Source organism: Manis pentadactyla, chromosome 16 (genome assembly GCF_030020395.1).
Source record: "Manis pentadactyla isolate mManPen7 chromosome 16, mManPen7.hap1, whole genome shotgun sequence".
NCBI lineage: Eukaryota > Metazoa > Chordata > Mammalia > Pholidota > Manidae > Manis > Manis pentadactyla.
The window spans coordinates 32,550,848-32,577,312 of NC_080034.1; the positions used below are offsets into that span (position 1 = coordinate 32,550,848).

Genomic DNA, 26,465 nt, shown 5'->3' on the forward strand with positions numbered 1-26,465 from the left:
TAGTGTTTTCTATGGGTGGTGAGGGATGGTTCCCCTGAGTGGCATTGGAACAGAGGCCTGAGTGGAGTGTGAAAGAGCCAGGCAAGAGAAACAGCATGTACAAAGGCCCTGGAGTAGGAGCAAGTTCTCTTGTTGGAGAAGCAGCTAGGACTCCAGTGCATCTGCAGGAAGAGTGATAGTAAATAACATTAGAGGACAGGACAGGTCTGGATTATATAGGGCCCCCAGGCAGGTCAAGGCCTTGAATTTTATCTTGAATGAGATGAGAGCCATGGGGGGCTGAACACTGGAAAGTGGAATGATGTGATTAAGAAGGAGATTCTAGCTACTGGGTGAAGAGCAGACTGCAGAAGATAGGGTGGAAGCAGGAAGACCACTCACACGATTGTTGCAGGGGTCTTCACTATGTCTTAAGACCCTCTTATGTCCATGTCCATAAATGGGACACGGACCTCTGCCATCTTTCCCCTTCAGGCTCACTCCAGGGGCGGAAGGATGTCAGCGTGTGGGCATGCGAGTAGCAGGAAATACGCAGGCTGGGAACAAAGCAGCGTTCTGTAATTTTTCTGGCAGAGTGCTGGGGCCTGCATCTGCTGGGCCTGCGGAACTCGCTGAGGCCCGGCCCACAGCCTAGAGTGGAGAGGAGCTTCTGAGCTCCCTCTCTGGGGCAGAACAGCTCCCCCACCACTGTCCCGGCTCCTCCTCAGTGTCCCCCACTCTCTCCGCCCCCAGTCCTCTTACTCCGATAGGGAGCAATTATTTATGTTCTTGTTTAATTAGCTCATTAGGCATGTGCTGCAGTATTTCTGATAATAAATCTCCTCCTCTAGTGGCTGTTAAGTGCACCTTTGCTGGTGCCTGGCCACGGCACTGGAGGCGGCAGGTGGACATGTGAGTGTGGCTGGTGGTCACGGGATTGGGGGCCTGTGTTCTGTCTCCTGGGGTGTGGGGATTGGTGGGGAGGCTGCTGAGGCCCTGGGCATGAAGACAGGATCTTGGAAGCTGAGATGGTGGCAGCAGCCGGCACTGAACACCAGAGAGATATTTTTACCACCCGTCAAAATGCCACTGTGTGTGAGCCAGCGCCAAGGGCTGCTTCCCAAGGCTGCTCTGCTCGCCTCCCCCAGGCTTTGATTGTCGCTCAAAAGAAGGTCTGAGTGCAACAGGGAAGCTTTGAGAATTCCTGGGTCAGCTAGGCTGGTGCTCACAGTCCTTTCCCTTGGACAGGGGGCTGGGAGGAAGCAAAAGGGGGTGGGTAGAGGTCGCCTCCCTGAGGCTGGGAAAGCATGAATACCTGGGTGCAGACCCTTCCTCCACCCTCCCCCGTCCTGCCTGGAGTGGGTCCAGGAACAGGACCCCAACCAAAAATATTTCCTTCACAGAAGATCAGAAAGCCTGGGATTCCACCATTAGTGATGCATTTCTTTGCAACTATTATGGGCAGAAAACTGAGAGATGCTGATGTGGTTTCCTCTGGGACTGGCCAACAGAGGATGTGGACATGATGGAGGGCACAGTGGAGGTCCCAGCAGCAGGAAGTGGGAATGGGTCTGGAAAGGGTCGTAAGGCAACCTCAAAGCCCAGTTCCCTTGTGTCAACATATTGCCAAGAGCTTGAGAGAACTCAGGGAGAGAGAGGGAAAGCCAGTCTTGGGACCAGTCCAGCTTTTTATTCATCCCAACTCTCCTGGGCTCTGTTCTTCTATCTTTAAAATGGAATAACCCAGACACAAGAAACTGCCCACTCCTTTTTTCAGGACCCCCTCCCCACCTTCCATCACTGGGTGCTGTAGCTTAAAAGGTTTTCCTTGTTACAGGCCCTAAATCCATCTCCCTCCACCTCCTGCCCTTAGGGTCAGCCTTCATCCTCATCAGGAATAAAACAAATTCTTCTTCCATAATATATCCATTTAATTTTTACAGATAATTCTCATGGCTCACCTAATGCTACTTTTTTCAGATTCAACATCTTCCCTCCCTGCCTTCCTCCATTCTTGCTGTTCCCTTGAGTCATTCAGAAGGTATTTATTTTATGCTAGGCCAGTCACAGGGAAAGCAGCCATGAACAGACACTCCTGGCCCCTTGCCACTGGCATTTCTCTGGGAGTCAGACATTATAGGACTGAGTAGTAACTGATTCAGTCCCTACAGCTGTGATAAGTGCTGTGTGAGCATATGTGAGAGTAGGTCCTGGGGAGGTCATGGAAGGCCTCCTGGAGGAGGTGACCCAGAAGGTCAAGTAGGAGCTCAACCAGCGGAGACACAGGAGGCATTGCAGGTAAAAAAGGCTGCCGTGTTTGTCTCTAGCAGGAACAGACCTAGGGTGAATTCTGTGGTGCGTCTCCTGGTCCCTTGCCTCAGATGTGTGCCAAATCAAGCTGTCCCTCTGCCTGTGTGGAGTCCAGTGGGCAGTCTGCTGGCTATGGCCCAGCCAGAGCACAGTGGACGAGGGTCCCAAGACTGGCTTTCCTTCTCTCTCCCTGAGTTCTCTCAAGCTCTTGGCAATATGTTGACACAAGGGAACTGGGCTTTGAGGTTGCCTTATGACCCCCTCCAGACCCCTTCCCACTTACTGGGCTGGGGGCACCCCCCCTCTAAAGGCAGCCTCAGCCGGCTCTGGCCTCCTCTGGTCCATCTCCCATGAGATGCCCCTAATAAAACTGTTCCCCTCCCGTCATTCTGAGGCCATCATTCTGAGCCCCCTCCTCCCTAGACTCTTCCCAAGATAAAGTGGCCCAGGGCCATGTGACAGCTTTGTGGACATGTGTGGCTTATAACTGAAGTTAGTGTTTGATTGTCACAAGGAACCATCCTGGTGTCCAAGGCCTTTAGCTCAAACCTTCTGACTGATGTTTGATCTGCCATAAAACATTTTAAAAATAATTTACTTGCCTCGTTTTATATGTTTTTATGTTGCAAGCCATTTCATATCTTTGGTTAGAAGTGGATTATAAATCACAAAGCCAGTGGGTGGAAATTAGGTCAAAAGTGCCAAGTAAATGCAGGTGGCTTCTTCTCCAGCAATGATGGGGATAATAAGAGCCAACTGTTCTGAGAAATTATTATGTGCCAGGTATTATTCTAAGTGGTTTCCATTTATTAGCTCACTTAATTCTTTCAATATCCCACCAAAGAGGTACTGTTATTATCTTGACTTTACGCATGAGAAAACTGAGGCCTATAGACATTAAGAAACTTGATGTGAACCCAGGTGGATTGGCTTTAGGGTCTGCATCTTGATGCTTTGACATTTTGCAGCTAGCATTTGAGCGCTTGCTGTGCGGCCCCACTGGGCTGAGCACACGCCCAAACACCCTGGAAGACAGCTGTTACCTTTATGCCTGCTTTACAGGGCAGGACTTTCTGCATCACAGAAGGTAGCTAAGCTGCCCAAGGTTTCCCAGCTGGGTAGTGCAGAGCCAGAATTCAACCCCAGACTTGCCGTGCTCCAGAGAGCTCCTGACCGCTCCTTTTCCTCCTAGGACATGAGTTAAGATGGAGAGAAGAGATGTGGGTGTCTTGGGGGTCACAGTTAGCATGTTTTAATAGAGGCCAATGACCCCATTTCCCTTAGATCATCCCATTTCCTGCCTTCTAGCCTACTAACAAATCCAGACCCATCAGCCCTCATCACTCGGAACCATCACAAGGACACAAGAAGTGTGGACAAGACCAATACATCCCCCAGCACTTCAGGTGGGTGCTACGGGGTGATGTATTTATTTAGGTGAGTGGAAGAATTTCCAGGCAATGCTTGTGATGACTGACAAAGCCACAGCTTCTCTGAAAGCGGAAGGTGGCCTTGGCCTGTAAAGGACCTGGAGGCGCCCATCTGAGGCAGGCGGACCGATGCATGCCTTCTGTCCCTTCTCTGTGCCGAGAAAACTGACGGCTACACCCTGGGGCATTCTAATTTATGACTTGCCATTTGAACCATGGCTGCTCAGCCTCCCCATTGCTGCCTCCTCCCAGGACTGAAATGAAACCCAGGTCATGGGTTTAACCCCAGTGATGGGGTGTCTTCAGGGGAAAAGGAGATTTATGGCTTGGTCTCTGCCCTCAATGAGCCATCATCCTCCAGAGCCACTGTAGCTGCTGCCTTCCAGGCTGGGCAAAGCCAGGACCAGTGCTGAGGGGCAGGCGGGCATGCAGGGCTGGAGGAGGGCGCCATGAATCTCTGACAGCCCGTGGGGCTCCCTGGCTCATGGATGTCCAGTGGAGGGAGCAGCTGATAGATCACAGCTGGGCTGTTGACCTTGAGTCTTAAGCAAAGTGAAGAATAAAAGGTCATATTTATTCCATCAGAGCCATGGGAGCTGTGAAATATCAGAGTGTGAATAAAGACAGTGGTAAATCACTTACCACTCTTAGAAACTTGGCCGATCTGTCTTCCTGCCCCGTCACCCACTGGGCAAGCTGGGGATCAGTGTGCTCAGAGATGGAGAAAAAGAAGAGCTGGGGAACTCCAGGGGACCACAAACAGTGCCCTCTCTGGAGTATAGCAGTGCCAAGAGTCACTGAGATTCATAGGTTCCTGGAGTGTAAGATGTCCCTCACTCAAACGTGCCCCTGCTGAGGAGGTTGTCCCTGACCACCCCACCTAGAGCTGAGCCTGCCCCCTGCCCAGCACTTCCACCTTGGAAGCCCCTGTGCTTTTCCTTTTTGCCAACATGCTCTACCTTATAACCTATTAAATAACTTACCGATTATGTTTATCATTTACTATTGGCCCCTCCCTGCCCAGAATGTTCCCACAAGGCAAGGACTTGTGTCTAGTGGTCACTGCAGTGCTGCATCCCCAGTGCCTAGAGCGGTGCTGGCACATAACAGGTGCTCCATGGAAATTTCCTGGATGAACGGAAAAGCCCAGGAAGACCTTAGGAATGGTGTGATCCCAACCCTTCCCCATGCCAAGGAGGAGCAGAGACCCACACAGGAGAGAGGCCATGCTCCAAGGCGTGGAGCCTGTTCAGGGTTGTGGAGCTGGGAGAAGAATCCAGGTGCCTGTGTCCTGGGCCAGGGCTGGGGTCCTGTATAGTCCAGGCTACAGCTGCACCCATCGGAGGATGTGCTTGCCAGCCACACTCTGTTAGCTCCTAAGGGACCCAGGAGCTACGCAGCCCAGTGCCAGGAGGCTGAGGGCTTGCTAGCTTCCTCCCTTGATTAAAAAAAAAAAGGTAAAACTATACCCATAACTAGCTTCCTAACTCAAAGAAGATCCAAAAATGGGTTCCTTGATTGGGGGAGGTCAGGGTATTTTCCTTCCTAGGAAGTTTTAGGGTTGGTGGGCATATGGTGAAGAGTGTTATGTGCCCTCCTGCTAGATGCTCCACATGGGTCACTCATTTACTTCCCCCTCCCAAGCCGTGATGAAGTGTAATAATAATAGCTGACATGTCTTGAACTATGTGCCAAGCACTGTTCCCTTTACTTTGAGGTATTCATTCATTGAATCTGCCCCAAAACTCAGTGAAGTGGGTGGCTTCTATTATCATCCCCCATGTGACAAATGGGAAACCTCGGGCAAATATCCTAAAAATAGTAATATAAATGCTACCATTCTGGGTGCTTGGGATTCATCCATGAACCAAACGACTGGAGATCCTTTTCCTTATGGGAGAAATGGACCACAAGCACAATAAATGAGTAAATTATGTAAGTGTGGGAGGCAAGACGTGCTCTGCACAAAAGGAACAGTACAGCTGGGTGAGGGGCTTGGCGGGCAAGCTGTGATATTAAATGGTGTGGCCAGGGCAGGCCTCACTGAGAAGGTGAGACTTGGCCAGGACCTGAAGGAGGTGAGCCGAGCAGAGGTCTGTGGGAAGGGCATTCCAGGCAGGGGGAATAGCCAGGGTGAGGTCCCAAGGCTGGAGTGCATCTGAGGAGCACAGACAGGCCAGGGAGGCTACCTGAGAAGAAGAGAAGGGCAGAGCCTGGGAGATGGGGCAGTGGGGAAGTGGGGCCAGGTCACGCTGGTCTGACAGGCCCCTGTGGGGATGTTTTCTGAAATGCGCTCACTCATTCACATGCTCCCCTCACTTAAACAACTCACATATGCTCACAGCTCAAGACAACACCTTCCTCTCCTCCCTGCTCACACACCAAGGATGCTTCTACACTGGCCAGCGGGGACACACACACACACACAGGATTATGGGAGAGGGACAGGAGGGGTCCTCATCAGCCTCGCTCCAGCTGTAGCCGTGTATGGCCTCTCCCCCACCAGACCAGAAGAGGAAGGCGAGCAGGCCAGTTCCTGGAGCTGCAAACCCATGCACCCCAATAAACAATGCTGGAGAGACTCCCAGAAAATGAGAGACACAAGCCTGTGACTTACACAGGATTTGCTCACATGATTGCGTTCATACTAAGAGGACCACAGACCCATGTGGTCATCCTCCAGGGACACTAAAGTGCATACAGTGGCCCTATTCTGTGCTACTTGTCTCTACGAGAACTGCTGCCCCTGGCCCGGGGAGGGGCTGGGAAGAAGACAGGGTAATAATGCCGCTGCTTTTAGTTTCTTCCAGTTAAAGCCAGGATGGTGCACCTCTAGGTCTGGCCAGCCTCACCTGAAGGCTCCTGGCTAACGAATAAATCCCATAATGAGGTTCATCGTCCCACTCAGTACAGAGACCCTTTCCCTCAAGATGACTTGCCACCTGCCACTGCAAGAGGTCTGCTGGGAGGTGGGTGGGTTGGATGGTGTTAGCATTCTCTAAGGAAAAGATAACGATGATGGTAGGTAGACAAATGGATAGTAGATGACAGGCTGATGAGAAAGTAGGTAAGCATTTCCTGTAATCACACATGATTTACTGAGTATGTAGCGTAATGCCAGTGCTTTGCGTGTATGATTTCTAATCCTCGCATGATTCTGCAAATTAGGTTTGCAAACTGCCTTTACCACAAGAAGACTGACGTTTTGGGACCTTAAGTAATGGGGTAAAGATTATGCAGCCACGACGTTAGGAGTCGGGGTTTGAGCCCAGAGCCCAGGTCATGCTGGTGCCAAACCCTGTGTGCTCTCAAGAGTTGAGAACCTGGCCCCTGAGCTCCCGCAGCCCTTTAATGGTTGTACTCCACCTGCCCTTCTCCTGCCTCCCCCTTGCTCCTGTCACCCCTCTTCCAGTGAAAGTCTTGTGGAATTCTAGAATGTCAGCATTGGACACTGAAGCACAAAAGCAAGAACGTGACCTTCCCAAGGCCACACAGCAAGTCCATGACAGAGCCAGGGTCAGAGCCTTGCCCATCTAGCCTGGACCTGAGGCTCTCGGTGGGTGGGCACAGCTCTACTCCCCATCCTTCCTCCCACTTGGCTGGGCAGGGTGGCCTCCCCACTGCCCACCTGAGGCCTCACTTGGGAGGTCATTCCTTCCAGGCCAGGCTGCCTGTGAGAGGCAGAGGTTTCTTGGGGACAATCAGCAGAAATACAGCCCAGAGAGGTGCTGGGTGGGTGCCTTCTGACCACCGGCTGGAAAGGGCATCTCTCCACAGAGTGAAGCACCTGTGCAGAATGACACCACAGTTCCACAGGCCACCGGGTCATGGGTGCAGCCCCAAGGAAGTGCCAGTTTTACAATCACTTATCCATGCAACTTGCTGAGGTTCCCCATTATAAAAAAACAACACCTCACATTTGTGACCACTTGACCACTTACGTGTGTGCTGTGTCCAGGAGACTCGCATCTCTGCAGGTTTTCCCCACAATTCTCTGGATTGGGGGGTAGCAGGATTATCGTGGCATTTGACAGATGAGGAAGCTGAGGCTCAGAGGAGTGATATCTCCCTTATTCAAAATGGCTCAGCTGGAAGATGATGGGGCCAGGATTTGAATCTGACCTTCAGACACCAAATCTAAGCATCATCATGGCTGCTTTTTACTGCACAAACATGTTCTAAGTACTGTGCTCAGTACTGAACTAATAGCATATTTAATTTTCACAAAGATACCATATGATCAATATTATTAACCAATTTTTCAGGCAAGAAAACTGAGGCTCAGAGATGTGAAATGACTTACCTACATTACACACTCAATATGCTTTTCTCACCACAGCACAAATTCAGCCCGCAGGTTGATATAGATCCCTTAGTCAAAGAGCTGCTGATCTGACAGAGGCAGGGGGTTGTAACTGGAGAAAAGGTGCTGCCCCAAAACTCATGCATGAAAAGACTAAGGACTTCATTCCTTCTTCATTTCTTCCATCAAAGGTCATCGTCACTGACTTCCCATTCTCACTGAAATAAAACTTAGTTTATCATTCACTCATCTGTTGCCAGGCATCATGCCAAGCATTTAACATGCCTTACCTCATTTAATCCTGACAGTATTCCTACAAAGTAGGCACTAGCATTTCTACTTAGCTAAGGCAGTCCAGGTTAGATAATCTGCCTGGGGTCACCCAGCTAGTCAGCGGCAGCGTGGGAATGGAACCCAGGCCCAGCTGACGCTACAGTGGACGCTGTGAAGCACCATGCTTTCTCTTCTACAACCTCTGCATGCCCTTGATTCATGCCACGTTCTGCTCTGGAACTGCCCTGTCCATCAGCCATAAAGACAGATGTAAAAGAGCAAGTAGATGGCCAGGGAGCCACTCCCTTCCACCCAGGTTGCTCCCCAAAGGCCGCCTACCACCCCAGGTCGGACAGGACCACCCAAGCCTGTGGACAATAGAACCAAGAATCCCCTCCCGATGGTGACTGCCACCTGAGTGTGCACCAGTCATGCTCAAGGGACAGATGTTTTGAACAACCTCTCTTCTTCCTACCCACCTGGCAGAATTTACTTTGTGAGAGCATTTTCTTTTGTCAGTTTTTTTATTGTGTTAAAACACAGATAACATAAAATTTACTATTTTAGCTACTTTTAAGTGACCGGTTCAGAGAGAGACATTAAGTACACTCACATTGCTGTGCAGCTGCTCACCCTCCATCTTCACTACGTTTTCGTCATCCCAAACTCTGTACATATCAAACATTAACTCCACCTTTCTTCCTCCCCGGAGCCCCTGGCAACCACCCTTGGAATCTCTGTCTCTGTGAATCTGACCACTCTAGGTCCCTCCTGTAAGTGGAATCATGCAGTGTTTCTCCTTTTGTGACAGGCTTATTTCACTTAGCAGTACATCCTCAAGTTTCGTCTGTGTTGTAGCATGTGTCGGAACTTCACAAAAACGTGGAACGCTTCATGAATTTTCATGTCATCCTTGTGCAAGGCCGTACTAATCTTCTTGCTAGCATTCCAGTTTTAGTACTACATGTGCAGCCAAAGCGAGCACGGTGAGAGCATTTTGAAGGAAGCTGGCGACTGTCTCTGGGTGTACCCCATGAAATTATGGAGCTGCCAGCTGGGAGAGTTGTCTGATCGGGTACATCATTGGGTGGCACTGACTTAGGGTCCACCATTTATCCTAGTGTATTTTGGATGCAGCTGGTGGGGAATCTTCATTTTGCAAACTCCTCTGTTTATGAGATGTAATTGGCCTGACACCTTCTGCATTTTTTTTCTCTAAGTGATGAATTGTCACTGAGCAAGCTTTTCTCAGCTTCTCAGGGAGATAAATGGCAATTACCATCATCGTCATCATTGTGGCTGGGGTAGCAAATGGCCCTGGGAAGAATGCAGAAAGGGCAGCCAGGGTTACCTCCAGGACACTTACTTTCTCACTGCAGGAGGTTGGTCTCACTGACCCCGTTTCACATGTGAGCAAAATGAGGCTCAAAGAGTGGAGAAATGATCTGGATTCACACTGCTCGGGGAACCAGCCTTCAATGAGAGGTTTCTGTGTGATTCCAAAGCCCACACTTTTCCCTCTGAGACATGCCAACCTAGTCCTTGGGGGCTGGGACCTAACGACAATTAAATACATCAAAAAGTTCCACATCGAGAGAGACTTGGGTGAGAAAGGATAAAGCCCTACAGACAGACAGACAGCAAGAGGCCTGGGTCAGCTCACCGGGCCATGGTAGAAATGGTGCTTTAGGAGAAAGGAATGGGAACAGTATGACTTACTAGCAACCCTGGAGAAATCATGGGGTATTGCCATTGGCCGCCTGCTTACTATGGGCCACAGAGAGGATGCAGCTTACAGGAATGTCCACCATTGTCTTCGGTGGGGGTCCTCAAGAGAAATGTGTCTGATTAGGGGAATATGGGGTCTAACTCTGTTCCCTGTGCTCAGATCATTTCAGAGAGGGGGCCAAAGACAAATTAGCAAGTGATCAGAGGGGAGCAGCTGGGATACAAGCTGGAGAATGTGTCCCCAAGAAATGTAAAGGATGGAAATGTTAATTCTGGAGAAAAGAAGTGAAATCTCAAGGTGGGATGAGAGAACTGCCACCCAGCTTGGGAAGCACCAATGTGTGTTAAAGAAAGAAGGCCTTTGTCTGGGGCACCCCCATGGGGTTGAGTTGGGCCAGTGGGAGGAAGCAGCCCCTGTCAGCCCACAGCCCACTGCGAGCAGGGCACCAGAGCCACTGGGAGTTGTGTGAAGCTGGGAGGAGCTGCCTGTCCTGTCCCTGGAAGTGGGGTGCTGGCAGCCAGAGGAACTGGTTACTGAGGGACCAGTGGGCCCCTTTCACCCCAGCAGCCCTGTGGTCTGTGAATGGAGCTGGCAGAGGGAGATCTGGAAAGAACCAGCCTTATTTTGGTGAGTCAGCCAGCCAGGGAAGTGCCTGGACCGGAGGGTTGGGCTAGGGTCAACAGCCGGTGCCTAGACAGACAGCCGGATCTCAAACGCCGGCCCCTGAGCTGTGCTGTGCACCTGTGCACCCTTCTTGTTAGCCCTGGTGGATTCATCTCTCTGTCCTCACCAGGACCAGGACCCCCTCACAATCACCAGTATACACTGAGCACTCAGTATGCCCAGGGCACAGTTCCAATTACAGCCACTGACTCATTTAGTCCTCATAGTAGCCCTGTGAGGAAGGCCCTATCATCTTTCCCCCTTTACAGAGAGGTTAAGTGGATTGCCCAAGGTCACACAGTCGGTAAGTGATGGTGCTGGGCTTTGAACCGAGGTATTCCAGTAGGACTCGCACACTCTGACCTCCTGGCTTTAACCTCTCCAGGAAGGAGAACCATGGAGCAGGGCCAAACTCCCACCCTGACACTGTTGTCTCAGCTGAACACAGGGGCTGGTGATTTCCCAAACCCTCACCAGGCAGCTGTGCCTGCTGCCATGCTTCCTTGGTCAGGGAGCAAAGGCAGGGCCTCCCTAGGTCAGATCCTCCCCTGCCACCAGGTAAGCCCTTACTCTGGGGAGATGAGCACAGGGGCAGTGTGCTGGGGCTTGGCTCACTTTGGCCTAATTTCCAGTCATCTCTGCAATCACTCAGCCAGGGCTTAACTAGCACTGTCATCATGTGTCTTCTGAAAAAGACTTTTGGAGTCACATGGAGGGGACGGCCCATCCTGCTGTGAGGACTGAAGCCTGATGTCTCCCTGCCAGGCTGGCTGGGATCCAGGTGCTGCCCTTCCCCTGGTTTCTTACCTGTACGAGGTTTGCCAGCCACGGTCCCTGAGGCCTAGGTTTCCACTATCAGAGATATGTTTCTTTTGCTTCAGCATCACCAACTCCTTTATATTACAAACGCTCAAGTGGAGCTTACTATGTGCCAGACGTTGATCTAGGTCCTTTGGGATCATGACTCACTTAAACCTCAACAACCCTGTGAGGCATAGATTATAAATGCCCTGTTTTACAGAAATAGGACACTTCTGAAAAAGCAAGTCACAGATAGGTTAAGCGATTGCCCGTGGTGCGTTATTACAGCTGGTAAGAACCAGCATTTGGCGCGAGTAGTCTGGCTCTGAGTCTGCACTCATCACTGCGCACGCGCTGCCTCTGCGGCTTCTTCTGAACGCAGGCGTTCCTGAGAAGAGTGACATTTATCCTTGTGATTGGATTTATCAGGGCTTTTTCTTAACAGAGACTTACTCAAGTGTGATGGGTAACTAATGGATGAGACGTGGGAGAGCAGGAGCTAGGCTACAGAAACAGGGTGAGAGGGAGCCCAGAGCTGGCCCATTCCGAGGACTATGGGAACAGGCAGGACGCCCTGACAGCGGGGTGAGTCTCGGGAAGGGGCTGGGCCGTAGTGGAGTGTGAGGCGGAGGCAGAGCCCTCCCAGGGACGAGGAGCTTGAGTCTCGGGGAGCCAGGAGAGACCCCACTGAACCCAGAGGTCCTAGGAGCTGAGAGAAGCTGAAAGAACCAAAGAGAAGGGAGGGAGCTCTCCAACGTCACGGACAAAACACCTGAGGAGGCAGAGAGCTCAGAGGCCAAATTGAGACCTGCAAGACGAAGTTGTTCCGGGGCAGGAGCTGTGCCTGAGCTCGATGACATTCCCTGGCCTGGCCCATCTGTTTGGGATGTCAGTGCTCACGCAGGACATGACGGGATGCCTGCCACCTGCTGGAGTGCATAGCAAGGCTGCTCAGCGTGCCGGAAGAGAGCCGCCCAGAACCCTGTACTGCGCAATTCGGTCCACTGGCTACAAGTCACACGTGACTGCCGAGCCCTGGAGGTGTGCCTAGGGAGCCTAAGGACCCGAATTCTTTATTGTATTTAATTTTAATTAATTTGAAGTAAATTTTAAATAGGTGCACATAGCTATTATATTGGGCAGTGCAAATATAGAACATTCTGCTCAATAGATGTTTGGGAGAACCTACTATGTGCCAAGTGTTGTTCTAAAGGCTGGAGAAAAATCAGTGAACAGACAAAAACCTCTGATGGAAGGAAGCTGAGATTCTAGAGGAAGGACAGATAATTAACAGAAGCACAGTAAATAAGCAAATGATAGCATCTGTTGGGCAATGAAAAGTGCAGTGGGGAAAAATGTAGTAATGAGCTTGGGAGGCCAAGGCAGAGATGGGGGAAGACTGCAAGGTTAAATGGGGCTGTCAGAGAAGGTAACATGGGAACAAGATGGAAGGAGATGAGGTCGTGAGTGTGGATATCTGGAGGAAGCACACGCAGTGCAAAGGTCCTGAGGCAGGAGCACCTTGGAAGGTTTGAGGAAGAGCAGGGAGGCCAGACAGCTGGTGCAGAGAGAGCAGGGTGAGCAGGAGGAGAGGAAATGGGAGAGGTGAGAGGCAGAACACATGGGGCCTATGGCTACATGAGGACTTGTACTAACTGAGACGGGCCTCCCAGAGGTGTTGAGCAGAGGAAGGACTTGATCTAATTTGGGTTTTAGCAGGACGCCTCTGGCTGCTTGCCAAGAAGATGCTGGGGGAAGGGAGCAAGGGAGTTCACACAGAGGCCAGTTCAACAGGAGGTTTTGGTCCCAACCCTGCCTGCTGTCCTGAGGACTGTGGGTAAAGATATTGGGGTGCTTTGCCTCAGAACCTCAATCCTGTTGAATGTGGCTCCTTTAGTTGCTGACAGGGTGAAGTAATCGCCAATCAGACAGGCTGTTCCAGGACATCCCAGGGAGCCGTGTCCTCGCCAGGAGCAAAGGCAGTGGACAGCTACAGAGCCTGTCCCTTGGCCCCTGGCCTGCCTGAGCAGTTGCTAAGAGGCTTCTGATCCTTGAAGCCCTCACTGAATCATGCCAGCTCCATGATCATCCTGTTGTGAAGCAGCCCTGTGCCATCCCCTATTATCACTCAGGGCCAAGCATTTAGGGAAGGCCAGCATCTGGCGCCAGGCACTGCAAGAGGGGATCTACAACATGTACTGCTGATTCCAGTAATTCTGATTGCTCTCTGACTCCCAGAAACAATAAATATGAGACACAATTTCTTCCAAACACATAGCATTCTCTCCCACTGAACTTGAACACAGCCCCAGAATCCTCAACGCTGGCACCAGCAAACGCTCAGAGTTGGAACACAAGACAGAACGTGTTTGCAAGCCTCTCTGCACCTTGTTCCCGGCTTCTACCTGGCTGATCTCACTTCCTGCCACTCTCGTTTTCCATTACTCTGCTCTAACCATACTAGCCTCCTCACAGCCACTGCCTCAGGGCCTTTGCACCAGTAGGTGCCTCTGCGGAAACTGTCCTCAGATATCCATGGACATCTTCATTTCCTTCGGACCTCCCATGAGCATTCAGAAGTAGCAAGACAACACTCATCACTCACTGGAATCCCATCTCTACCCCTAATTAGCTATGCGACCTCAGGCCAATTCAGTTAATCGCTGTCTGTAAAATGGGGAAGATAATTATGAATGGTACACCCCAAAGTCATTATGAGCACTGACTGAGGCAATAGGAGAGCACAGGGTTCAAATTTTGCCTAGGCACAAATATTCTCTTTATGAGAGCTTTGGCAAGTTGCTTCTCTGAGCCTTGATTATTTTATCTGTAAAATGGGGAAAATAACAGTACTTCCCTCATAGAGTTGCTATGTTTTGACATATGGTAAGTGTTCAATAAATGTTAGCTCTTATTGTAGTAATGTATGTTTTTTTTTTAACTGCTGTCAAACAGCCTGACTCAAAAACTTGCTTCCTGCCAAAATCTAATTCTGCTTAATTCAGTTCAAGGTAATACAGTATAGGAAAGATCATGCTTAGTGGCCTGGCCCACCTTACTCACTGACTCAGCTGCTTTCTAGCTGTGTGAACTTGAGCAGGTGATTTATCTGCCCAAGCCTCAGTTTCTTCATCCGTAATGTGGGGATGATTATTCCTACCTCATAGAGTCAGTGTGCAGAATCAAAAAGACCCCATCGAGTGCCCATCACATGGTAAGTACTCAATAAACTATATGAGACAGAGCTGCCACCTCTCCTCTACTCGCTTTCAGTTTGTGCATGGAAGCATTAGGGCCCTTTGGGCTTGCAGGGAGAGGGAGAGGCTGGGGAGTCAGGTCCTTGCCTTGGTTTAATGAGGCCCTTTCATGTGCCCTGAGCTCTCTTGGCCAGCCAGAGAGGTTGGCAGGCCAGCGTTTCTGTGAAGAGCCAGTAATGAGGGTGCAGAGCTGGGGAAGTGGAGTGGGGGAAGCTTAACATGGCTTCTCTAAATTAGTGCTGCTGGGGCTCAGCAGGCGGCCGTGATGCTGCAGTGCTGGCAGGTGGGGAGCACCAACCGTGGTGGTGCTGGGGTGCTGAGGCCGCAGGGGCTGGCGGGAAAAGAGGTGGTGTTTGCTGACAACTCCAGGAAAGCGAGAACTGCATGTTGTATGTAGACACTAGGCCCGATTTCTTCCTTTTTACACAAACACACATACACCCCTCACTCACCCTCCCACTCGCCCCCTCTCTGTCACACGCCTACACAGAACACACTCGGGTTCACCTCATTTTATCTGCAGGGGGCTGTCTTAGTCAGGAGAAACTAGCTACTGTTGCAAATGGTTGCAAACACATAAAGTCTCACACACCATACAATTTGATGGTGTTCTTGCTCTCGTAAGAGCCCAGTGGGTGGCATACTGGATTAGTCAGGTGCCTGCTTCAGTGGAGACTCAGGCACCTGGTTTCCACCATGCCTCGGGCTCATTGTCACCTGTACAGTCAAGGCAGGTCTTCACACCTGGGGTCCAGCCGCAGAAGGGAAGGAGAGTGGGGGGCAGGCACTCCTGCTCTTGTAAGGCCTGGTCCAGAGGTGCACACATTCCTGCCACAGCACTGCATTTGCCAGAACTTACTGCTTGGACACCCCTAACTGCATGGGAGACTGTGGCTCGCCTTCTGGAGTGAGCCCAGGAGTGGGGTGAACTTTGATAGCTCATAGGCTTTGCCCCGAGGTCCAGGTGGGGGTGCTTAGAAGGTCTCCCATTCCCATTCCCAGATGCCCCAAATTCCTTTAATGGTAACAATTAGGAAAGAGCAGACTTGGTGTGCAAGTGTCTCTGGGAGAGGTCACATGAGGGGGTGCATCTCAGAAGTGTCAGGGGAATTGTGGGAGCCTCTGGAGGGGTCAGGGGGACTGAGTGGAAGACGGACAGAACAGCGACTCACACTGCCTGGGACCAGAACCCTTCTATATACGTGAACACCTCTACTGTCAAACACACACACTCACAAATACCCACATGATCAGGTCTCACATGATACTTAGAGACATGCCCCTCACACAGGCACACACATTCACCTGTATGCACACCTTGAACACATACCTACATGCACATCCATAAAGGTGAGCTTCAAGGAAGTAGAAAAACCACTCTCTGGAAAGATCTCTTCAGGACCAGCCCATTAGCCAGCAATCATATTTAAATAAGAATCCCTCACATTTGTATAGGTCTTAACATTTAACAAAGCACTCCTTCATACACTGTTCAACCATAGGGTAAATATTTGCTCAGCAGTGACTCCAGGCCAGATATCCTGATTGGCAGTGGAGATGCAAAGACGAATAAGACAAGCCTGCATCCTCAAGGGAGTCACAGGCGTATGGAGGGTTCAGAGGAATGTAGGAGGGAGGAGAGGGCAGGAGGTCCTGGCGGGCTCAGAGATGACCTTCCAGTCAGGCCTAAAGGGATGAGAGGCCTCTAGAAAGAGGGGCTGCTGCGTGCAGAGGGGAGCGGCGAGTGATTCAGAGAAGGTGGCAAAGTGCGTCCTAAAACTGAAGCTCCGTTAGGTTCAGCCAAGATGTGCTGCTGTGGGTGTGAAGTAAGGGTAGCCTTATCCCAAAGAGCAAGAAAAAGAAATGATAAGTTCTAGTAGGTAGAACATCCTCTGCCTGTAAAGATTATCTCCTTGTGTTATTCAGGATTCAGCCAAGGGGGTGGAAAGAAAACACTCTAAGAGGGAATTCAGCACAGGTTGGGTTATATGGGAAACGATCAACCAGGGGACAGTGAGGCAGCACGGAGATGAGCTGCAGCGGGAAGCCACTATGACTTTCCGTCCCCATCCAAGGATGGAGCAACACAGAGGAGGTGGTGTGATCAGAGCCTGCGATCCAGATCTATCTGGAAGGAGCCAGAGCCCTAGAGCTGGGATCACAGAGGAGGCTCCAGAGCTCACAGGGTGACACCATTTGAAGCAGAAAATGAGGAAGAAATACCTGGCTTCTCCCCTCCTCCCACCCTCCAGTCTTCTTCTAGCACATCCATTGGCCAACACTACCTGGAAGCTCAAGAGCAAAGGAGCCTTGGAACAGGCAAGGGAGCCTGGGAAATATAGTTCCTTGTCATGCAGAGAGGAGCAGGTGAAAGCAGAAGAGATCTGAGAGCAGTAGTAGAATAACCTGTATGTCCCGTGGCTGTTGCTTAAACCTCTGGTATCAGCTGTAGATATGTTTGCTAGTATTAAATTGAATGCATGAACACCAGACGAATATTAATAGAAAAAAAAAGAAAGCAAAACAACTCAGAAGCAACTACTTATGCTTGGTTTGTTTTTCCTGGGTAAGTGCTTGGGGTTGCAGTTTTAAATTGTGTTTTAGAGCATGTGAGCTTAATTAAATTTAACACAATGGAGCAACTTAACTTAAAAGAGCAATTCATATTTTCTGCTAACAGAGATGTCGCTAGTTGATGTGATGGAAAGAAATCTATCAGGATTTCAGGATGTGTCTTTCACAAAGAGGTCTCTGACTCGATGGTTGTGCTAGATAATATCTTTTGCTTCTCCAGAACTGCTTTCCCCTCCTCTGCTCTGCTGTGTGCCCTGGAAGGCTGACCAGTGTGCACCCATGAACTCTAGCTTTTGGTTGGGGTCAGCCATGGTGAGCAGTAGCAGAAGACTGAGAAGAGGAAAGAGAGGGAGGTCAAGGTACTTATTTATCTAGTTTTCACATGATAAGGTTGCCCCTGGCTCCCTCAGTCCCCCAACCAATTTTTTTTAGACCAATATATTTCAACAGGGGACACGTTTTGTCCCCAGAGGATGTCTAGCAATGTCTGGAGATGCTACTGGTATCCAGTAGGTAGAGGCCAGGGATGCGGCTAAACATCCTGCAGCACATTTGGAGGCTGCTGCATTTGTCCAGACCCCACCAGAAAGAATTATCAGCCCACAGTATCAGTAGTACCAAGGCCGAGAGCCCCTGCTCCAGACCTAGTGCTTCTCCAACTATTCACAGTGCAGGGCCAGGCTTTTGTAAGAATATAATGGAAACAGTCAGAAAAAAATGATTATGCCCCTGGATGTCACAGCCAGTGCCAAATTGCTGTAAAACTTTCTCGATGCTTACTCTCAGTTTCTGTACCATCTGATCATGGACCTGGAAGGAACAGCTCACGGACCAGCACTCACCTGCTGGCCACACTCCGAGTAGCACTGACCCGCGTGACTCTCTCTTTCTCCTGCGTGTGGTGACCTCCCCTGGTATGCTCAGACCTAGAGAGGGCAACAGCTTGGCTGCTACCAACCCTGGGGTATTGCCTGTTCCCTTGTGGCCCCCAGCCCCTATCCACCCATGTGCAACGAGTCCCTTTGGAAGTAAAGTATTCAATTCTCCCTCTGTGAGTGTGCCTCCTGCCCTTAAAGAGCCCAACTGATTTGAGGTATTTTCCTAAACAATGTGGGCAAAGATAGAGGGTGTGTGTGGGTGGAAGGTCCCTTATGTGTTGAGAAGCTGGGTTTGGGAGCTTAGACTGTCCCTTATAGGTCATGGTCTGCCCTCAAAGAGTGTCTCAGTGGGTGAGGGGCACAGCCAGAGTTGTACTTTAGCTGGAGCACTCTGGAGATGGTGGCCTTTAAGGAGGACAACCAGAGGGGAGGAGGCCCATTTGGAGGCTGCTGCATTCATCCAGACCAGAGATGGGGAGGCCTAAGCCAGAGTGTGTGTGTTGAAATGGAGAGCAGAAAAAGTCCAGAAGGTGGGCCCTACCAGGCAGATTGCCAGTGGTGTATGCCCAGGAATGAAGGGGGAGCCAGGCTCTGCGGGTCTGGCCTGAAAGATGGGCGGTTTGCTGTGTTGGGCGAGTATGAGGAGGTGGACAGGGCCACAGAACCTGGAGATGGGCTTGGTTTTGCCCCTGGAGTTTGAATAGTGCCCATTTCATGTGACTTTCTCATGCAGTTGGCCCTTCTGGCTGCCTAGAGTGGGGGGCAGTCTTGCTTGTGTCTAAGAGTGTGGGCTCTGAGCCCCAGCAGGTCCAGGTGTGGTCTCAGCGGCACCGCGCTCCCAAGGGAAGTACAAACCGCTTCCCTTCCTCCTTCCCTAGATGCGAATGATGATGATAACTTCTTCCAGTGTTGCCAGGAGATTAAATGAGATAATGCATGTTAAACTTCCCACAAGGTTAGGGCCCGCACACTGGATATTATTGTTATCGGCAAAGACAAGCTTGACTGCCAAGGCTGCTTTAAGCCAGCTGGCTCAGCTCTCCTGTAAGTCCCTTCAGACACACACATGCACGCACGCACACACACGCATGCATGCACACACACACGCACAGCAGGAGATCCAGGAGCTGCTTTCCTGCTGCAATCTTGGGAAGCTTGTTGCTGATGGGCCGGTCTGTGGCTGTGCTTCTGACAGCCACAGCTCTGGCTGTGCCCCTCACCCACTGAAACACTCTTCAAAGGCTGACCGTGACCTACAAGGGACAAGGAGCAAAGCTTTTCTGAGCAAGGGGAAAGAAGGGAGAGATGCTGGGTAGGGACCCTGATGGCTGGTGTCTGAGAGGCCACAGTGCTCAGGCGTGGAGGTTCTGGGGCCAGACTGCCTGCTTCAGATCCCAGCTCTGCCACTCACTAGCTGGGCACTCTCGGGCAGGCAGCTTAACCTTTCTGTGCCTTGGGTCTTATCTGTAGAGTGTGGAAGACAATAATACTAATTACCTCCTGACAATTGTTGTATTAATCCCCTTAAAGAACACAAAACAGCACCTGGCACAGAGTAAGCCCTCAATGTTAGCTGTTCTTTGTGATTATCAGTAAAAGTAGTTTCTGCTTCCTGAGAAAGAACAGCTGGAGGTTGAGCTAATTTCTGAGCTTATAGTCCATCTCCCATGTCTTGGGACTGTTGTGAAGGTTAAATGCACTACTGAATGTGGAAACCCTTGTCACATAACAGGTGTTCAATGAACAAGCAAGCCCTTCCCCTCTACAAACAGATGTGCTCCAACACGGCCCAGGCCCCATGAGGTGGTGGGGTGAGGGGTTTGGAGTGGATGCTGGGCTGCCTGGGTTTGAGTCCCAGCTCTGCCATATTATGTTTGCTTAACCCCTCTCTTTCCCCACCTGCAGAATGAGGATCATGATCGGGCTCCCTCAGCTAACTGCTGCTGGACTGAGTGAGCTGATAGAGGGCCCTGAAAACAGCTGGGCACACACTCTGTGTTGCCACGCAGTAGGTGTTGGCTCTTACTGTGGCACTGCTCTGGGTGTGCAGAGCTCCCACCTCTCCAGCTTACATGTTCTCCCTGAGGGGGAAGGAAGTGGACTCTGCAGCACTGGCCACACTGGACTCCTTTGGTTCTGCCCAGCAGATGGCCCTGCAAGCTGAGATCCTGCTGGTCAAGGAGGGCGAGCTGAAGCAGGCACTGAGCATTGCTCCAGGGAAGGGGGTGGCTGGCAGGCCACAGGCCAGGGTGGGCTTTTCGCGGAGATGAGATAAAATGGCTCTGTGTTTGTCACATTATAAGGAACCAGCCTACACTCTGGACCTAGAAGCTAGTGTTTAAGTCTCAACTGCCCCATCCTAGCAGTCTCAGCTGTGCAACCCCAGGCAAATCCCTTTGCCTCTATGAGCTATGACCATGCCTCTTCTGTGACATGAGATCACAAATCCCTGTCCTCACAGGACTGTCATGACACCCAGTGGAGCAGACAGACCTAAGGGGCTGGCCTGCAGGGCCTTGCTAGACCCACCCCACCCTACCTCCTCCATCCCTCCTCTTCTTCCCCAGGCCCTGCTGCTATGGGGTAGGGTGCAGCAGGAAATGAAGTTTTCTCCACTGTGGATTCCCCATCAGCAGAGCAGGCTGGGAAGGTGAGGAGGGAGACAGGAGCTTCCCAGACACCACTGACAGGGTGTCAGTATCTGCCTGTCAGCTCCAGTCCTCTGTGCATGTGGAATTCCCAGGTGGAAGTTTTCAGGCTCCAGTATTTAATATTTGAGATCTCAATTCAGTTGCCTGGCTCTGGGTTTGGGGGACAGCTGGTGCTGATGGAGTCCTGGAGAAGTAGGGTACAGGAGAATGGAGGGCTCTTCAGGAGGAGCTGGGGAGAGGGGAGTAGGGGAAAAGGCTGCCGAGAGGGACAGGGCACCTTCAGGCTGAGGTGAATAGTTCTGCAGGGGTGCTTATGAGGGGACAGAGCTGTTGACTCTCTAGAAGGCATAATGTCTGGATAAGAGCCCTAGAACTCAGATTCGCATCCAGGCTTCCCAAAGGTCCAGGCAGGAGACACCCAGGCTACAGAGGACTGGCCCCATGTGGGGAGACTTTGCCCCACCAGAAGGGTGGAGGGACCAGTCAAGGCCTCCAGATCAGAGAAGCTCTTTCTGCAGGTCTCTGGATGAACCTGGCCTGCTCTGGCTATGACGAGGGAATTGCCTCTTCCCTCTGGGAAGCACCGTCCCCTCCAGGCTTCAGCACTGCACTGGCCTCTTCACCTCTGAGCCACACACCCTCCTCCATACCCCCAGTTCTCTTCTCTTTAGAACCCTCCACCCCCGCCAGGTCACAACAGCCTTCTCCCTCCCTAGGGCATGAGGAAGCCCTCTGCAGGAATGTGCTGGCTCCGGAGCACAGGACCTTGTCTGTGACCAAGGACAGCACTGGCCTAGGGAGGGCGCTCCACTGCTGAATCTTGGGCGGGCTGGAGAGGACCAGGGCCTGCCTGACTCTCACCCCCGCCCCCTTCCGGGAAACTGAGGCAGACAGGACATAAGCGAGGCTCTGGTGGGGGGGGGGTCCCTTGTTTAACTTGTGCTTCTTCCTGCCATTAACTTCTCTGCCTCTCCCCGTCTCTCCCTCTGCCCCTCCCTGTGTCTCCTATCCCATCTCTGCCTGAGTCTCCCCCCTTCCGTCTCTTACCTCAACCTGCACCTGCTCTCCACTCCCTCCTCTGCCTTCCACTCCCCTTGCTTGTCTCCATGGCCTTCATAACCGTGGTCTTCCATTTTCGTGTCTTCTGGGCGGTGCTCTGGAACCTGCCCACTGATGTGTCCCTCTCTGTGTCCGTCTCTCTCTGACACCGGTACCCCTGAATCTTTCGCCCGTCTTCCTGTCTTCCTACCTGCATCCCTCTCCTGCCACCTCCGGTCCCTCACCGTTTCCTGTGCCCTACTCCTGCCCCTGCTGCCCCTGGCCTTCCCCGCCCCCTCTGTCTCTGCACCTGTCCCTCTCTCGTCTGCTCTGCCTCATTTCTCTCTGCCTCCCTGTGTCCGTCTGGTGGTCTCTCTCCCGCTCCATCCATCTCTCCTGTTTGTCTCTCCCTCTATACCCCCATCCCTCTGCTGACCCTTGCCACCCTCCCACTCCGTGTCCACCCCCACCCACACCAGGATGATCCCAGCCTCCAACAAGGCGTTCTTGGTCAACAACTTGGTGTCCGGAACAGGCTACGACCTGTGCGTGCTGGCCATGTGGGACGACACAGCCACGACGCTCACCGCCACCAACATCGTGGGCTGTGCCCAGTTCTTCACTAAGGCGGACTACCCGCAGTGCCAGTCCATGCACAGCCAGATCCTGGGCGGCACCATGATCCTGGTCATCGGGGGCGTCATCGTGGCCACGCTGCTGGTGTTCATCGTCATCCTCATGGTGCGCTACAAGGTCTGCAACCACGAGGTCCCCGGCAAGATGGCAGCTGCCGCGGTCAGCAACGTGCACTCGCAGACTAACGGGGCCCAGCAGCCTGCTCCAGGCAGCGTGCCTGGCGGGGCCCCAGAGCAGGGGCCGCCCAAGGTAGTGGTGCGCAATGAGCTTATGGCATTCGGTGCCAGCGCTACCCGCTGCAGCAACTCCTCTTCCTCCAGCTCGCTGGGCAGCGGGGAGGCCGCGGGGCTGGGACGGGGCCCCTGGAGGCTTCCGCCCCCCGTGCCCCGCCCCAAGCCCAACCTTGACCGCCTGATGGGGGCTTTTGCCTCCCTGGACCTCAAGAGTCAGAGAAAGGAGGAGCTGCTGGACTCTAGGACTCCGGGCGGGAGAGGTTCTGGGACACCGGCCAGCGGCCACCACTCGGACCGAGAGCCACTGCTGGGGCCGCCCGCAGCCCGCGCCAGGAGCCTGCTCCCCTTGCCCCTGGAGGGCAAGGCCAAGCGCAGCCACTCCTTCGACATGGGGGACTTTGCGGCTGCGGCTGCGGCAGCAGGAGGGATCGCCCCGGCTGGCTACAGCCCCCCTCGGAGGGTCTCGAACATCTGGACAAAGCGCAGCCTCTCTGTCAATGGCATGCTCTTGCCCTTTGAGGAGAGTGACCTGGTGGGGGCCCGGGGAGCTTTCGGCAGCTCTGAGTGGGTAATGGAGAGCACGGTGTAGGCCTGGGGGCATGGGCATCCTCCCTCCAGCCCTTGCAGGGTGGAAGAAAGGGAAAGGATAGTTATGGTCAGTCTTTGTGGAGCTTCCATGGTGATGTTTACATCCAGGGACGGTTTCATCTCCCTGTCAACGCCCCCACCCCCACCCCCACCTTCCCAGGCCTGTCCCCCACCTCCCAGCTGGGCTGTGCTCAGGGAATGCGGACTGGGTTGCTGAAATGTCGGACTGAGCCCTGAGTGTTTGGAAAGGCGGGACCCCCTCCTTTCTAAGCACAAATGCAGCGTGTAAGCAAGCGGCTTTGGATTGCCTTTGGTTCCAGTGTTGTTTTTATTTCTTAATTTATTTTTTTCCACTTCCCGGACTCCTCCTATTCATTCACACACATAATGGAAAGTTTACATGTGAAAGCGGGTTCCCAGCAGCCCTGGCAGTGGGCAACTATTGCCAATTGACAAAAAAGGGAATGGTTCTGGTTCTACATTTGTTTGGGGGGACAAACCCCTGTCAAGACCCCTCATTGTTCCCAACCATCCTCACATCTGGGAAAGGTGAGTGAACCCCCCACCCATAACTGACCCAGTCCTTTGCTTCTCCAACATGATACTCCCATCACATCACCTTAAAAGCAGAAAGGTCACTCCCAGGACTGCCATGTGGGAGAGGGAGAGGGCTGTGTGAGGCATAAGGGATGATAACTTTGGGGATTGATGTAAGACCTTTGCCTCTCTTACAGGAAACTGGGACAGAAACTTCCCACGAGCATGTGGTGTGGGCAAAGCGGGCTTCTCTTAAGGAAAGCAGAATGGAGTGGTGGCAGAAGGAGCACTGAACTTGGAGTCCAAAGTTCTGAGTTTGGGTTCCAGAGCCACCACCGATAACCAGCTGAACACACAGGGCAAGACCTTGACTTTGGACCTCAGTCTCCTATTTTGTAAAATACTGGGATTGTAGCAGGTCTCCGATTCCCTTCTAGTTTTAACGACCGATGAATTCTTCGTAATTGTAAATATGATGGGTCCCAGCTCAGTGGTGCCAGAAGCACAAGCTGGTAGAGCAGCCCCTATCCCTCCTACCGGACAGAGGGGGAATTCTAGAGGCCTTGGAAAGGAAGTGGAATCTTTTTAGAATGGTAGGGTTTTGAAGTTTGAAGGTGTTTGTGATCATGTCATCCTTTACCCTCTCTCCTCCCCCCAGAGTATAAGGGATTTTCCCAAAGGTGCACAAAGAGAGGGACCGAGTCAGGCCAGGTGCTGAGGCTGCCTACCTCCTGGGAATGGTGTTAGGAATCTATTGCCCTGTTTTTGCCCTGGCTTCACCCTTCACAGATCCTTTCTGTGTCCAAAGTCTGTCCCTTGTTTGCTCCTGAACAAGGTGGATCCAGGTGGGACATGGGGTCACCCCCAATGGATGCCATCGATGAGAAGGATCTGTCCTTGGAAATGACAGGATGGTAATGGGAGGGGCACACAGGCTCCTTCCCAGCTGGGAATCAACCCCACACTCCCAGACAGTATCCTGGGGGAGCAGGGAAGACATGGCCAGGGAGAACCTGCTTGAAGCATCTGCAGGACTTGCCGCTGCATCTCCGTCCCTCCTGGTCTCCGTCTGCCCCAGGCCTCTCCTCATTGCCAACGTGCTACCTCTCCCTCCGTCTCCCCAGCTCATTCTTTCCTCTTCCAGGCCTCTGCCCCAGATGTCTAGCTTCTCTCTTCTCCCTCCCTTGTCCACTTTCAACCATACAGCATACAAAACATACAGGTGAGTCCACTTTGGCTGAAAAGCTCTGGTGGGCTCAGACCTGGGGCTGAGCTGGTGGCCCCAACCCCACCCAGAGCCCACAGGAGCCAGTGGGGAACTGTCTATGCAGGACTGCCTTCGGGCGCCAGCCCAGGGGCCTCCAAATCCCGTGCCTTCAACCTCCCCCCCACCCTCCGCCCTCTCCTCCCCTCCCCTCCAACCTCCTGTCGTCATTCTTTTTCTTTCTGCGACTCTCCACCTCCCCAGTCCCTTTCTGGTCATTAACAGATCAGGCCAGTTTCTTCCTCAATCCACAGGTTATGTTCCAGGCCGGTCCCAGTGCCAGAGCACCTGCTCTCCGCAGTCATGGTGGCACCCACAGAATTGGGTGACTCACAGGAAATCTCTTGTGCTCTCCCTCTTTCCCTGTGCCCACCTCCCCCCGTCTCCTTTTTCTCTCTACCTTTCCCACTCAGACTTCTGAAATGTAACCATTGAGGAAGTGATCCCAAATAATCTCCCTCTTTTTGTCCTTGGGTTCAGAGACCCAGAGGGAAAGTGGTGGACACTGGCAGGGGAGGAACCAGCTGCCTGTTCTCATCAGTGGCCCCGAGCTCTGTCGTGACATGATATGTACTTGCGCTTGTGTTTGTCGTATTTCTGACTTGGAGTTTTGGAAAGCAACATCCCTGTCATCAGAATATAAATGCCAATCTTCTCCTTTGGTTAAAAAAAAATGTACAGTAAAATGTACAGTTTAGAAAAGAAACAACCACACTTCTTGGGAGAGAGAAAAAATGACCATTCTCATGTCCGTGAATGTCTACTGTTCATTTCTCTGGAAACTGAGGTTTTCTGAAGGTGGCAGCCAAGGCATTTTGCCTTGCATCTGTTTGTTACTGTCTGGTGGGAGCCTGTATAAGGTGGGAACTTTCTAAAATAAGAGAGAATGGGGCTATCCTCCTGGAGTAAAGTAGAGGGATCTGGAGCGAAGGTCCAGGCTAAGACGGGATAGTCCCTCCCCAGCCACCCTGACTGACCCCCTGACATCTGGATTCTCTCACACCAGCCCTGCCTCCTGCGTCCTGGACTATGGCCACCACTGCACTTAGCCACTAGGGGCGCACGGGTACCTTCCACCCATCTGGGCTGAGTTCTGGATGGCATGTTTTCAAAGGGTCTTTTACTGAGGAACCAAGACACAAAGCAAAGCACAAACTCAAAGTACAGAAACATGGCTTCCCTATCTTCATCTAATGTCTAAGTCAGCACTGTCCAATAGAAACAAACTGTGAGCCACACCATCATTTTAAATTTTCCAGTAGCCACATGAAATCTAGTATAAAGAAACAGGTGAAATTAATTTTAACAATATACTTTATCT

The 26,465-nt window shown here is 52.0% G+C and overlaps 1 protein-coding gene and 1 non-coding gene across 3 annotated transcripts in view; one reads left to right on the forward strand and one right to left on the reverse strand.

Annotated features, from left to right (window-relative positions):
* The window catches only part of LRFN2 (leucine rich repeat and fibronectin type III domain containing 2), a 176,956-nt gene extending 151,061 nt beyond the window's left edge, over positions 1 to 25,895 (forward strand). For both annotated transcript variants that reach the window (XM_036907167.2, XM_036907168.2), the window contains one exon: positions 22,366 to 25,895. In XM_036907167.2, coding sequence (XP_036763062.2) covers positions 22,366 to 23,344 — 979 coding nt within the window. In that variant the 3' untranslated portion in view covers positions 23,345 to 25,895. The remainder of the gene's footprint in view (positions 1 to 22,365) is intronic.
* On the reverse strand, positions 9,172 to 9,280 carry LOC118923463 (U6 spliceosomal RNA). Its single transcript, XR_005029205.2, has one exon. It is a non-coding gene; the product is annotated as a U6 spliceosomal RNA (small nuclear RNA).
* Positions 25,896 to 26,465: the final 570 nt, after the last annotated feature.